The sequence below is a fragment of the Microtus pennsylvanicus genome, chromosome 10 (genome assembly GCF_037038515.1).
Source record: "Microtus pennsylvanicus isolate mMicPen1 chromosome 10, mMicPen1.hap1, whole genome shotgun sequence".
NCBI lineage: Eukaryota > Metazoa > Chordata > Mammalia > Rodentia > Cricetidae > Microtus > Microtus pennsylvanicus.
Genome location: NC_134588.1, coordinates 68,173,824 through 68,189,091, shown reverse-complemented (window position 1 = coordinate 68,189,091; position 15,268 = coordinate 68,173,824). Strand labels below are relative to the sequence as shown.

Below are 15,268 nucleotides of genomic sequence, written 5' to 3'. Positions count from 1 at the left end.
CTAACTAGGAACATTTATAGATGTCAAGACTCTATATTAGCATTACCTAATAATTAGCTTAAAACTGGTAACAAATGTGTGTAACAAGAGGCTGGCCAGTGTTCTTAAGTACATTTTAAAAATACAAGACAATTTATAAGAATTATTTTTCAAGAGAATTATAGCCAGGAGTGATAAATCTTAGTTCAAGGCTATCCTGGTCTACAAAGCAAGTTTCAAGCCAGACAGGATTACACAGTAAGGCCCTGCCACAGAAAAAAACAAAACAAAACAAAAAAGAAGGAAAAAAGGAAGAAAACAAACAAAGAACAAAAAAGAAAACGAGAGAAACAAAGAGAATTATAAGAATTATAACATTAAGTTTTAGGTCAATATTTCAGAGCACGTCTTGCTTCTACCATAGTCCAGCCAGTTAATCAACTATACACAACTGCGGCATTAGCTAGCTAAAAACAAAGCATTTTACCATCTTAACAAGAGCAATAGGAAAGTTAGTCTAGGCTATTTCAAAAGCATAGGAATACACTGGTAAGTGAGCTTAAAAGAGAAACATTCTTTCCCTTGTGGCCTTTTCAAACTAAATGGTAGTTGTTTGAGAAATGTAACAATCTCTTGTGGACTAAGGAATCAAAGCCATATGATCAGGAGACTCAAATACAGCAAAAATAAAGAATGTGATAAACCTATTATTTGTATATTAACTAAAATAAATTAGTAGAAACAATTGTTAATATATAAACAACTATTGTTTATCTTTTAAGGAGCTACATGCAGAAAAGGTTATTACATTATACCTATAATGTAACAAAATTAACAAAGTAAAATTGCTTAAGAATAGCCATTGTCTTATGATGAAAAGAAATTAAACTACAAAGAGGATAAAGAGAAAACATTGACTGAATATGGGGAATAATAGTAGAGTCCCTGAAGTAAATAAATTTACTTCATCACAGTGGAGAACAGGGACAGACAAAGAGCAGAGAGCTACTGTGTCCCATATCCCAGTTGTCCCAGCTTGCAGTTCTCCTAGGCTTCCTGTCAGGACACAGTCAGAGGCAGTAACGACCCACTGCATCTGGCCTGTCTGCTGCACCTGGCCTGTCTAGGTTCTGTTATCACAGTTCTGTTTAAGAGTCAAGTGAGAACCATACTGGTGTGTTCCTGCTTTGGAAAGAAAACAGTAAGGTGAGATGAATATTCAATGTGCACTAGTTCTCAGAAACTGACAACTAACTGACTATTTAGGGTTGGGGAGGAAAGGATGGTTCAGCATCAGTTAAAGAGACCTGCTGCTCTTCCACAGGAAGAGTTTGCTACTGGTACCCCATGGTAACTCACAACCATCCTTAACTCCAGTTCCAGATGATCCAATGGCCTCTTCTGACCTCCGTAGGCACCAGGTACTCATGTAGTGCACATACATAAATGCAGGCAAAACATGTGTACACACAATAGAAAAGTAAAATTTAAAAAACAAAAACACTGTCTCCCCAAGTCCTACATTAAATGCCACCATCCTCTGAAAGGAGTGGCAGAACTGGTTCGCACCATTCTCAATGGATTGAAAGACATCAGCTTGGCTGCCATTTGCATCAGACAGCCCTATCGTGAAACCTTCCACAAGGTATATGAATATCTGAAACCAACTCCCAAAATGCTTGTTTATGATCAGTTTAGGAGGCAAATCAATTTGATATAGGCGTAAAGTAAACTCAGTATTTAGAACTAAAAACATTAAAATTACAGATCATAAATGTATGCCTCTTAAATAATTTTTAAGGAAGAAACCTCAAATCCAAACAGAGAAGCAGATGTGATTAAGGGTAAGGGACTGTGACTGTACTTATAGATTGCTTAAGGAAAGTTATGACCTTTTAATAACAGTAAATGCTTTTACTTCATCCAAGTGATTTCTAACGCACACTGGTCTTATTAATAGAGACCTATATTTCTAGCACTTGGGAGGTTAAGGAAGAAAAATCCAAGTCCAAGGTCAGTAAAGGCTACACAGTGTTCCAGGTCAGCCTGTGATAGATAATGAGACAGACTGTCTCAAAGAAACCCAAAAAAAAAAAACAAAAAAACAATTAGAAATGGCAACTTTGGATAAGTGAGAATGGTAACAGGAGACACCACCGTTCTGGCAACACATACTAATATAGCAGACAGGCTTCCATCAGAGAAAGGTTAGCGAAAACTGGACACCACAACTTATCTCACCATTCCTTTCAAGCAAGTGAGGGTCAGAATGTTTCTTGCCTATATCTGCAAAAGATCGAACCAGGGGAATCCGACTGGTGAATCTTTTCTCGTTTTGATGATGATGTCTCTTCAGGAGAGCTTCTCTGACGTTCTCCCTTATTGAGTCGTCCAACTGGCCAGAGGCTATCATGTTGTCTAACACCATATCTATTCAATGAAAAAAAATAGTATTTTTACTATAAAAACACTATCTAAGCATATGCATGAAAATAAATATGAACATTATCCAGTGTATTTTAAAGAGGCGGCTTTCCTATATAGATATGGTAAATTATAGTTAATAAACGAATGAGTAGCAGTGAATTCTATTTAACTAAATATTCAATGGCACAGGCTCCAAAGACGTCCAATTGTCTGTGCAGTCTAGGAACAGGGCAGGAAAGAAGTGGTAGCTCTTACTCTGCAAAAGGCACAGACCAATGAAGTAGATAAAAATCCCAGACAAGGCAAATTCTGTCAAAAAGTGAAAGGAAGGAAAGAAAGAAAGAAAGAAAGAAAGAAAGAAAGAAAGAAAGAAAGAAAGAAAGAAAGAACGAACGAACGGATGGACGCCAGCACTGCTCTGTGCACTACTGGGCATATTTTCAATGTACAAAAAATACATACAAAGTTTTAAAAGTATATGTATTATTTTACAAATCTGTGTCTGTTCCTGACATGTACCATGTGCTTGCAGAAGCCTGTAGGCATTGGAAAAGGGCACCAGATCCCTAGGAAGTAGAGTTACAGACAGCTGAGAGCTGCCAAGGGGGTGCTGGAAACCAAGCCCAAATCCTCTGCAAGAACAACAAATAAATGTGTTTAGTCTCCAAGCCACCTCTGCAGCCCCGTATAGATTTAAACAATGGCACTAAGATGAGTCTAGTGGGGTGACTTTCTCTGTTGTTGCTTTTTCTTTCTCTTAGGGATGGAACCCTTACATACACTAAGCAAATACTCTACCACTGAATTTAATCCCTGATCCTGCCAGAGATAATTTTAAGTCAAATCTTCAAAACTATGTGTGATAAAATTACCCTAAAAGAAAAATGAAAGCTAGGTGGTGGTAGGTCACGTCTTTAATCCCAGCACTCAGGAGACAGAGGCAGGTGATTCTCTGTGAGTTCAAGGCCAGCCTGGTTACAAGAGCTAGTTCCAGGCCAGCCTCTAAAGCTACAGCAAAATCCTGTCTTGAAAAACGAAAACAAAAAAAAAGAAAAAGAAAAATGGAAAAACCAATTTAACAGGTAATTCTTAATGCTAGCATATTCACAGCTCATCACATGCCTGATTTTACTCTCTCAAAGTTCTGCAGTCTGGGCTCTGAGGACAGCAGCACACCCATACCCATCAGTCAGCACCACTGGACTCCATGGAGCAGACTGTAACAAAATAAAGAGGATGAGGAGGTGGAGGGGGTAGGTTAGGGGGCCCAGAAGCTGTGAGTGGGAACATACACTAGCAGAAATTATCAAGATATGCTATAGGTATGAAACTGTCTAAGAATAAGTAACAAATTCTTTTTTAAAAAAATTAAATAAAAGTTCTATTTTCTGACAATGACTCACGTGACCATACTCAATACTCCTAACTCTACCTCAGTTTTTCAGTTACTCATACAAGAATGGGACTCAACAATTCAAAGAATTGCACCACATAGTCCAATCTAACAGTCAGGTAACATCAAATTTATAGCCCAAGAATTACTGTTAAGTTTATGGCTTTATTTAGTTGGTTTGTTGCTTTTTGAGACAGGATTTCTCTGTAGCCTTGGAGCCTGTCCTGGAACTAGCTCTTGTAAACCAGGCTGGCCTCAAACTCACAGAGATCCTCCTGCCTCTACCTCTGCCTCCTGGCCAAGTTTATGGCTTTCTTAACAAATCAAGATACTCAATCAGTTGTGTTCTGTGGAGCAATCTTCAGTGACTACACAGTATTACACTTATTTAAAACAGACATGATTTGGGTGTTGAGCAACTGTAGATAGAAGTCATCAAATAATCACAACTCTTCTTTTCTCCTCTCCCTCCTTCTGTTTTTGCTGCTACATCCACACCAGCCTTACTAACTTCTACAACTCCAAGGAAATAGTTAGAGTTCTTGTTTCTGTCCCCATTCCAGTTCAGAGTCACCCTGCATTTTTTTCGACCAGGGTAATCTTCTGAAAGCACATGGAGGATCATTCCTTTCCCAAATTAATCCCCAAACTGTCCCAATGCGCACCATAAAAATCAGTGTTTCAGCTCAGTAATCCAAAGGTGGCCGTAATCTATCCCTTTTTTGGAAAAGGGGAGAAATAAGTCTAGAGTTCACACACGCTAGGTGAGCACTGTATGCACTGGGCTATCCTTTCAGCCCTATATCTTTATTCAAACAATGCACAGCTGCTTGCGGAGCTGGCTCACTTTCCCCAGTCCTGTTGTTTGTTTACATTTACTGGAACTTTCTCCTTGCTCGTGCTCGTCCATAAACACTGTCTTTTCTCTTATACACCTGTGCTCCTTATGCCCAGGTGCTGATTCGAAGGCTGTATGTTTAATGTTCTCACTGGGCTTTTACCATGGGAGACTTTCCTCTCAACTCCCAGAGAGCAGACTATTTATGTGCTTATGGCAGTGATCATACTTCTAATTTAATGTGTTAGTCTCTACACAAACCTACAATGCCCCTACAAAGAGTAGAACTATACAGTTGTTAAATGAGTATCTTAAAATCACACCTTATTTTCTTTATTTAATTTTCTTTAACATAAAAAAGTTAGTTTACTATATAACCTGCTATTTCATCAAGAGTGCTTGCTCTCATATCCAGCATGACTGTCCCATTCAGGATACAACTCCTCAATTCAAAGAGACTGTGCAAGGAGAGAGTTGCCACATATGGTTTACTCCATCGGTCTCCACCGTCTTCAACATCCTCTTCAAATTTCAGCCACCTAAATGGATAATATAGAAAAACTAAAAAACAGTGGACATTCCATTTGTTTATTTTAATACCATAAACATAAGCTTGATTTTTAAAAAGAAACAAGAGATCACTACTGGAACAAAATTCTGCCTCAAATACATTTCCACAAATTAGGCCAATAGTATAATATACACTGTCTGCAGCCATCAAATCTGACACCTACATCACATGATAAGATTGTAGTTTAACAATATGTAAATAAATTACCATTGCATGAGAAATGAAATTGAATTTAAAATAGTAAGCCCACAAAACCAAAACTGCAGCATTTCACAACATAGGATTTTTAACTTCAAATCTGTTCAGACATCTTAATACCAACCATACAAACCGTATAACATACTAAATGAGCTCACTCAAGGAAATAAACTGAGAGCCAAGAACAAAAGAAAATTTCCAGGCATTAACTAGAAAATCTTCTAATGTAGAGCCCCAGAAAGGTAGCTCATTCTTATAATCCCAGCATTAAGTAGGTAGAAACAGGAGGATTGCTGCAAGTCTATGACCAGCTTGAGCTACATCCTAAAGTCCTGATCAGCCAGGGGTGTAAAACAAGAGCCTACCTCAGTAAATAAATAAATAGTGAACACAGAAACCAACAAGCACTCTATCTTGTGATTCCGCTTCATAAAGCCGAGAGTGAGCAGAGAGAGTTACCTGGCCGTCTCCTTCCATTCATACTCCTCTCCATCTCTGTAGCAGAGCTCATCCATCTCTGTGAAGAGGTCATGGGGAATGTGCTCCTCATCATCGTCTTCAGTCCCGAGGATGAACTGCACCCTCTGCGATGGTGTGTCTTAACAAAACAACGGCACACTCATTTAAGGATAAGCTTTGAAATTGACACACTGTCCCAGTAAATTCCAGACAAGCCAGGGTTGTACAAATCTTATTTCCAAAATATACATAGTATATATATTCAAGTGATATATGCACAAATGGAAGCATAACATAAAGTAGTTAAGATAGCTACGTTCATGGATTAAAAGGAAGCCTCAAGCTTTAGAAAGTGATATGAAACTTGCAGCTGTCAATATGTGCCAGCCAGCTCTCCTGCTGTTCTAGAGAAATAGAACTGTCAGATGCAGATTGGGTCAGAGCCACTGCAGAAGGCACACTAACAAAATAGACACTACCTCTTAAATAGTAGAAAACCTTAAGGCTTTCAATCACAGACAATATTCACCCTGCATTACATGAGAAATAAAGTTCCATTAAAATTGACATCTAGGTAAACAATTCTCCAGGCCCCTATAGGATGCAACAGGCAGAACACTTGAAGAGGACAGTTAAAGGGAGATGTCAGAAGAGATGACAGACACAAGGAAATGAGAAATGAAGAAGACAAAAAACACAGAAAATTAAGTGATGTGGAGACCAAAGGAGGAAGGTCCAACAAGGAACCCTCCAGAAAAAATGTAAGAACTGGGAGAACGGATACACAAAACATGTGAAAAGTTGTCACAGGTGTTGTGTTAAACAAATGCCTAGAGGGAAGGCAATACTACTGTGGTCAACTACTCCTGCATACAGGACTTGCTTGATGTCCTGCTTAGATTTATTACTAAAGAACTTTTTAGTGTTGCTGTAAGTGGTATGTTTAAATTCCATTTCTGAGTATTCACTGCTACTCGTGAGAAAAGGTTGATTTTCTACTCTGAGTAATTCTCTTAGTCCCATAGTTCTGCAAACTCTTTAGATTTACTATCTCATGGCCCAACATCCGCAGACTTTCCTTCCTTTATTGCCATGCATGTATGTCACGTGCACCGCCCCCACTTCTCTCCTCCATCCTTCACAGGTTAAGAGCTCCAGGACAATGCTGTATAAAGGTAATAAGATGGAATACTTCAGCCTTTCTCTTAGTTACTAAAAAATGCTCTCCAGACATGTGGCCAGAGACAGCTATGAATGTATCCCACCCCAACTGTAAACTTCAAACATTGAGATTATTTGTTTGTTTTTAAACAAAATCATGTTGTTCTCAAGCATTAGGTCTGCAGATCACAATGTGTGTTGCAAAGGCAAAACATGGACACAGGGGCTCGGGAAGGTTCAGCCATAAGAGGGCTTTCTCTGCAAACATGAGGCCCTCAGATCAAATCCCGAGCACCCACATAAAAAGCCAGGCGCTGCCATGCATGCCTGTAACCCCAGCACTGGGAAAGAGATAAGACAGTTCTGAGAGCTTGTTGTAGTATGAGCGGCGGGGCTGCATCCCCAGCACCCAGCCACCTGGCTACCTTATGCCCCAAAATAACAACACGGACACTATATTCTTTTAAACACTGCTTGGCCCATTTCTGTCTAGCCTCTTCTAGGCTAATTCTCACATATTAATTTAGCCCATTTCTAATCATCTGAGTAGCACCCCAAGGTGCGCTTACTGGGAAGATTCTAGCCTACGTCCATCCTGGGTCGGAGCTGAATCGTGTCTGTCTGCCCAGGAGAGCAGAGCATGGCCTCTCTGCTCCAGAGAGCAGAGCTGTCGAGTCTGAGCTCATTTCCTCTTCCTCCCAGCATTCTGTTCTGTTTACTCCACCTACCTATGTTTTAAGCTATGAGGCCAAGCAGTTTGTTTAATACTTAACCAATAAAATCAACAGATTGATATATGACATTTCCACATCAAGAGCTGAGAGAGCCTGCCTTGGAGCAATAAGGCAGAGAGAGGTGAAGACACAAAGTCACGGAGATCTATGTGCCTCTTTCTCCCAAGGCTGGGAATAAAAGGTATGCATCACCACACATAGTGATTTACTTTTTAATTATATGTGTGAGTATGTTCATGTGCCTGTATAGGATTAGTATACATGTATATAGTGCCTGCAGAAGCCAGAATAAGTTGCCAGATCCCTTGTGGCTTGATTTACAGGTAGTACAGGCACTTGTGAGCTGCCTGAGGTAGATGCTGGGAACTGAACACATGTCCTCTGAAAGAGCAGCAAGCTCTCTTCACTGAGCCATCTCTCCATTTCTAGTTTTTGTTCCTTTCTTTGAGCTTAATAGGTTTTACCCTTGCCCTTAGTCTCTTAAGCTAGAACATGGTATCTCTGACTCCCATTCCTTCTTTCTAACATACAAGGATCAAATGGCCTAAGTCTCTATGCACTGCATCAGCTGCACCTGACAAGTCTTTATGTATACAGTCTGGATTCACACAGTCCTGGGTTATTAGTCAGACCTGTGCTGTGCACGCCCCTATCTCTGTTGCCTGTATTTTTCTCACTCAACAAGACTGAAACACTTTACTGCTTTTGGATTCTTTTAACCCAGATTCCTGAGAGCTGACCAGGCCTTACCTTGTGCTACCACACTAGAAAACAGTTCCTGGGCAGTCAGTTCAGGCAAGCACTGAAATTATCCTTCTAGCCTCTTCTCACAATTAAGAGCCTGTGCTATATGCTATCCAGAGACCAAACTACTGTCTTACAAGTCCTGTCCAACCAGAGAACAGTTTCAAAATGCAATAGTCATCTCCCTCCATGTTATTGGTCAGGAAGCCCCAAGGGTATTGAAACAACACAGGCTACTGCAACTGTTCTTGGTTGTCAACCAACTGAACATAGAATCTTACTGCTGAAGACACCATAATCTTTGGTGACCAGACACAGAGAAATCAGTCTTGAACTGATGACTATCTTCGTCATATTAGACACTGAATGCTGTAATACTGACCTACAGGGAGAGATAGACTCATGGTGTACCAGTGACATGACTGATACGGGATGATGTAGGGATGAGGGAATGTGTGTTACTGACATTAGAACAGCCATGTCAAGGACCCCAATGCCTCAGTCCCATGAGTGTGTCAAAGCCTTCACTGGGTCTGCATGCAAGTGTTGAGAGTGTATGCAGAAAATATCCACTGTAGCTTTCTGCTCTCTCCAGAGTAAAAGGATACAAAACAACTCTCATTTAAAAGCTAAATGACAAGAACCAGTTTTTATATCCAAAGTTTTAAATAAAAAGAAAACGAGAGTCCCACTACCACCATGACCACATTTATATCAATGAAATCTTAAGTTACTATTGTGTGAGAAATAGTTCAATGGCAGCATGCTTACCTAGCATGCACAAAGGCCCTGGACCTAATTACCCAGCAGACAGAAAGAAGGGATGGAAGAGCAGAAGGGAAGGAAAAGGGAAGGGACAGGGAAGAGAGATGAAGAAAAGAGAAGAAATAGAGATGAGAAAAAAAATCCTGGTGGCCCATGCCTATGGTGCCTGCATTTAGAAGCCTAATAAGCCTGAGGCCAGCCGGGCTGCTCATAGAAGCCTTACCTCAAAAGACAAAACAAAAATGCCCCACTTTTATTGGCCTCCTCCCAATGTGCTAAATTATTTCATAGGAATGAAGTGAGAAACATGATACTTCTTAGAAAAAAAGTTCAAGCCATCAGTGAAGGGCAACTTCTTCCTACCATAAGAAGGAGACTCCCGTCCATCTTCTTTATCTGAGTCTTTGTCTTTTCTTCTCCTGTGGTGATGTTTGTGTCCTCGATGCTTGTGACGCCGACGACCCTCTTTACTAAATGGTACGTGAACACCAACATATACAGCTCGGTGGCCTAGTAAAAGTTTTGAAAGAGAGAGAGAGAAGAGTAGCAGGTAAGACTTAACAACACCTTACTGTATACTTTTAGAATAAGAAAAGCTACCATGGGGAAAAGATGATCCTTTGTACTTGATCACACAATTTGTCCACTAAATGAAATGAACTAGTCACAGAGCTAACCACACTGTGTCCACTACTAAAGCAACACTGGTTTCTTCAAATGTTTCAACAGTTCACTACTGAAGTTGTATTGTTGTGCTGAATACAAAGAGATGGACTACAAATTCAAAAAAATAGGCAATTATGGAAAAATGACAGAGTTGCTTTTTGCCTTTATATACAAAATAAATAATATGCTGAAATATTAAGCTAACAATATTATTTTCATAAAAAAAATATCCCAAGATGGTCAGTAAATTAATACTTTAAGAAACTCTATCCTTAGGTGAGATTTTCTTTTCTCATTTTAGCTTTTGAGACAGGGTCTTGCTAGACTAGCACGAAACTCAAAATCCTCCTGCCTCTGCCTGCATGTGGGGATTACAGGAATGTACCACCATGTCTGGCCTCTTGCAAATTTGCTGACTCAGTAAAATTTTGTTTTACTTTCCAAACCAATACTGTTGCAATGTGTCAATTGTCAAAATATTAGCGTCAATCAAGTAATATAGCTGTGCCTGGTGGCAGAGTCCACCATCCCAGCACTTGGGAAACTAAAGCTGGACTGTAAATTCAAGGCCAGACTGATATATTAGCTACTTTTCTCATGCTGCCTTTCCAGATGCTAAGATCAAATACATGATCAGCAACATTTACAAAGGAGAATTTATTTCAGCTTATTTTGAGGAGATATAGAAGTACATTTCCACATTAACTCACCAATAAGTGATATCATATCCATAGACTTGCTGCACAGAGATGGGGACTGCAAACTGAGGGCCCTGCACAAAGCACACACCCACTCACTCCTCCTTCACTGTCACTGTCATGAAGACTAGGTCAGAATGAGAAACCCACATGCATTACAGGAGACTAGGGAGACAGAACTGGGTCCTCAGAACAGAAAAGGCCATTAATAGAAAAATCAATGAATTCCAAATAAAAGCTGCAGCTTAGGAAACTGTAAGCAAATGCTTTTCGAGTTATTCAGTGTTAACTTCTGTATTTTCACAAATGGTACAATTTCACAAATAATATTTTTAACATTAGATGAACCTATATAAGGTACTATTCTGTACTGTGTATGCTGACATTCTATAACTCCAAAACTATTTCTGAAACCTAACAAAGAAGAAAAACTGTTTAATAGGGTCTCTTCTCATGCAGGAGGACAAAGAGCTCGTCTGCTGCACAGTTCTAAGTGCTGGTCACTGCAGCACCACTGAGCACTGATGACAACTAAGGATGCTGTGGCTTCAAATCTGGTGCTCCAGCCAGTCCATCAAGAGTGTGGGGAGGGGACAAGCGCATTTTGTAATCATTACCTTTCATTTTTCGAAGTAATGGCAAGTAATCAATGAGATGGGAAAGGCTTTATGAAATCTATCTATGCCAATAATTCAGCAAAGAATAAATACTCGGGACCATTGGTAAGAATATCTTCTACAATATTATTCATTGTGCTACACCACAGAAGTATTCAGTAGTCTTCTAAACAAACACTGACTACAACAATGTTTCCAGAAGCAGGAAAAACTTAAAACTTAAAAAAAGTGTAACTTAAGAACACTGGCAGACATCAGCTGATCATCTCCCTGCTAAGCTTAAAAAATTATTTTAAATGAACTTACTTTCTAGTTCTTCTTTTTCAAACTTGGTGTTCACGGTTGAGCTAGTTTTGCCAAGATCTACAACGGCTTCTTCATCAGGACCCTAGAAGAAAGGCATTCTCCTTTACTATAAACCAATGCACACAAAAACCTCATCTGTATTATTTCAAAGAGCCAAAAGCAGGTACCTTCACACAAAATAAAGTTCTGAGAGCAACTGCATCTTTCAAAAAGTGTTTACAGGAACTTTTAAAATTCAGTTATATTCTTATGGTAAGAATAAAATCAGCAAAGGGCTGTAAACCATTTTTTGAAATACTAAATTTATCCTCAGTAAAATATACACAGGACCAAAGGGGGGGAAGCAAATCTTATGTGAAAGGAATGCTGTCTTAAGTGTCAGAGTGGAATGCTTGTTTGTTTTGACATTTGCTCTAAAAACAACAATTGCCATAGATTACAGATAAACACAAAACTGTCAAAAATGAGTGGTGAGATCAATATATAGTACCATTTTTACTTGTAAGTTAACAAACAGCTAGTAAAAGTTAGAACACTTCATTTCCTGATACAATAAATGCCAAAGTGGTAACTTCTAGGGAAATTCTGGTTTATGATATGAAAACTCAATCTTAATCATACTGCTCCCTCCCCAGCTCTACAAAAATATAACTTGTTAATGTTTGTGTTACAAAACAGTTTGGACCATTTAAAAAGAAGCTTGTAATTTATACCAGCTTTCTCAAGTCCTAACAACTTTAACAGAGCATTGTGATCACTGTCATCTACAAAGGATAAATGTATTTGTACAACTCTGTCAACACATGCAAACAGGGAACACCCTTCATCTCTCAAATCCTGGTTCTGGGTTTGAGTTGAACCACATGCGGCTCTCTGGAAAGGTTTGCACAACCTTTTGTGTTACTGGCCTGCAGTATATGGCTTTTCCGTACACCCACAATAAATTGTCTATTAGTTTTCCCCAAATTCTCACTTTCTAAACTCAGGACCAGAGTTGGTCTGCTTGAATTTTTCAAATAAATTTCTTACTAGCCCAACTTACTATCCAATCAATTAAATTTAGCACCAGACATAGAAACAGGGAAATACAGGTTTCCAGCTATCCAGACATACTTTCTAAAGCTAGACACCCAAAGAAAACCTCAAATAGATCTCTGTATGGACGGCGTTCAAGTTAATTCGAAGAAGTTAGATGACTCGCTAGGGTTCTACACTTTAACAGGAACTGAGAAAAAGACACCAGTTTGTCTGGTTAGTCTACGTTCTCCAGACTTCCTTAGAAATGGGGCCAAAGTCAAAAACAAAACCAGGCCCTAAAACATAAAACAGCTCAAGAGTGAGAAACTACAAAATCCAACAGAACATCCCACCGTTAAGCCAAACTTCATGCTCCAGGAATTGGTAAAATCTAATGAGTTTCTGGCCAAAGGTGGCCCAAGGACAACCTCACACAACCCAGCCTATTGCCAAGGTTTTTAGTTGCTCCCATTACTGAAGACAGCATTTACACACCTTATGGTACACCGAGAAGTGGAACTGGTGCCTAACTAGAGTCTTCATTCCTACTACTAGTGCTCATGACACTGGAAGGTTCTCTGCATGCTACCCGAGGAGAAAGGGAAACACCAAGCCAGCTACAAACCCTTCCATTGACAAGGGTGAACTGCCTGGAAGATGCACTGGTGCAATCGCTGCACAAAACTTGTAGGAGTAATCAACTACTATCTGATGGACTTAAGACTCGGTACATGTGATGGAATCCATATGCAACACTGCTTGGGTAGCCAGGAACCTGAGAGGACAGAAATCCAAATACTGCTACTGTTCTTCTAAAGGAATGTAGCCAACAAAATGACTCCTAGTGATATTCTGCTATACTCATAGTTCAGCACCTTTTTGTTTGTTTTTGGTTTGGTTTGGTTTTTCAAGAAAGGGTTTCTCTGTGTAACAAACAGTCCTAGCTGTCCTGGAACTAGCCCCTGTAGACCAGGCTGTCCTCGAAACTCACAGAGATCCATCTGCCTCTGCCTCCCCAAGTGCTAGGATTAAAGGCGTGCGCCACCACCAGCAGTTTAATTAATGTCTTATTCAGCCATCATTGTTCTTGTAGCACATGGGAACAAATACTCACAGTTGGACAATGTGCAGAGTAAGAGACCTCAGAACACTCAATCCTAAAGGGGATGTTTCCATCAAATCCCTCCCCCACTCAGAGCTCAGGGAACACTGCAGAAAAAGAGGTAGAAACTGTAGAAGAGCCAGAAAGGATGGAGGACACCAAGGAAACAAAGCCTTCTAAACACATCAGGATTGAGCATTATGAGGCAAAGATCTTTCAAAAATGCCACTGAGTTTGTTGTGTTAGTCATCCACTGCTTGGCATGGGTTCTGTCCTTAATAGGGGTCTGTATACCCAGTAAAGCTCCGTTGGGGAAAACAATTATTCCTTTGTGAGAGGTTATCAATTAGAGATATTGGGTTAGGTATTGGGCTTGCGTCACCTCCTCCTTTGTCTTAGACACATGAAGGCTCAGTGCATGTTGCCAGCCTTTGTGAGTTCATATACACACCAATTCTGCAACTGACAAGTTCTCTCCTAAACCCGAGGCCAAGGTTGAGTCCTAAGAGGCAACACACTGTCCACACTAAAGGGATTAACTGCTCCCATCCAAGCTTTCCCTTACCCTGTACAACTGCCAGGATAAGAAATATTACAACTGACTCTTGGCCTCAAACCAACAACACAGCTCTACTGACATGTACAGATGCATTAACAAAGCCAATTAGCTTACACTAAAAATACCCTACACGTCCACTACCTACCATTTAGTCTATATTTACCAAACACTTACTTTACTATTACATTGAGTTAAAATATGCATACTCTATCATTTTAAATTGTCAGAGAAAAATACTTCCACCTGTGCAAAAAAAAAAAACACCAACAACAATAATAACAAAACAACAGACTCCTCAGAGGATGTAGGTGAATACCCCCTTTACTGATTTACTCAGCCTATTCCTGTGAGACTACACCCTAAGATTTCCTTCCATTCTCAATGTAGTAGGTTCTTTGTTTTTTTCTTAGACAAGTTTTCAATGTAAAACCCTGGTTGGCCAAGGACTCTTTGTATAGACTAGGCTGATCTTGACTTCACAGAGACCTGCCTGTCCATACCTCCTGCACCACACCAGACCTAGAATTTCTACTTATAAAGAAAAAATAAAAGAAACAAAAATAGGTCACTTGTATTACTTGAACTAAGAAATACAACAAATACTTTGGGGGGAAAAGACCTATAGGCTGAGAATGTAGCTGTGGGTTTAATACATACACACACACACAGAGACAGACAGACAGAAACAGAGTGTAGGGGGGAGAAAAATCTAAAAACTAGAAGTAGGTTTTGGGGTAGCAAAGACCTCTAATACCAACTAACACTTGGGAGGCAGAAACAGGAGACTCTTGAAAGACTTTAGGGTACCGAGTTCAAGACTACCCTGGGCTACAAAAACAAACAAACAAACACCCTGAAAGATCTAAATACATAGTTAGGAAAGATCTCAAGGACATATTATTTAGTGAAACAGCAATCTGCAGAGTTATAAATAAAATTACATGTATGTTAAAATCAATTAAACCTGTTCTGTTCCCAAATGTTTGTTTTCTGGGTGTTTATTTCTACTTAGTAATAAGCGAAGAAAAAGGCTT

General features: G+C 39.6%; 1 protein-coding gene across 5 annotated transcripts in view; it reads right to left on the bottom strand.

Annotated features, from left to right (window-relative positions):
• Slc4a7 (solute carrier family 4 member 7) overlaps positions 1–15,268 on the bottom strand; it is an 83,173-nt gene that overhangs the window by 45,054 nt on the left and 22,851 nt on the right. For 4 of the 5 annotated variants that reach the window (XM_075988615.1, XM_075988614.1, XM_075988618.1 and 1 more), the window contains exons 2-6: positions 11,557–11,638; positions 9,633–9,779; positions 5,866–6,004; positions 5,016–5,176; positions 2,221–2,409 (exon numbers count right to left, since the gene is read on the bottom strand). In XM_075988615.1, the coding sequence (XP_075844730.1) occupies positions 2,221–2,409; positions 5,016–5,176; positions 5,866–6,004; positions 9,633–9,779; positions 11,557–11,638 (718 nt within the window). The remainder of the gene's footprint in view (positions 1–2,220; positions 2,410–5,015; positions 5,177–5,865; positions 6,005–9,632; positions 9,780–11,556; positions 11,639–15,268) is intronic. The other variant, XM_075988617.1, reaches the window with a different exon arrangement.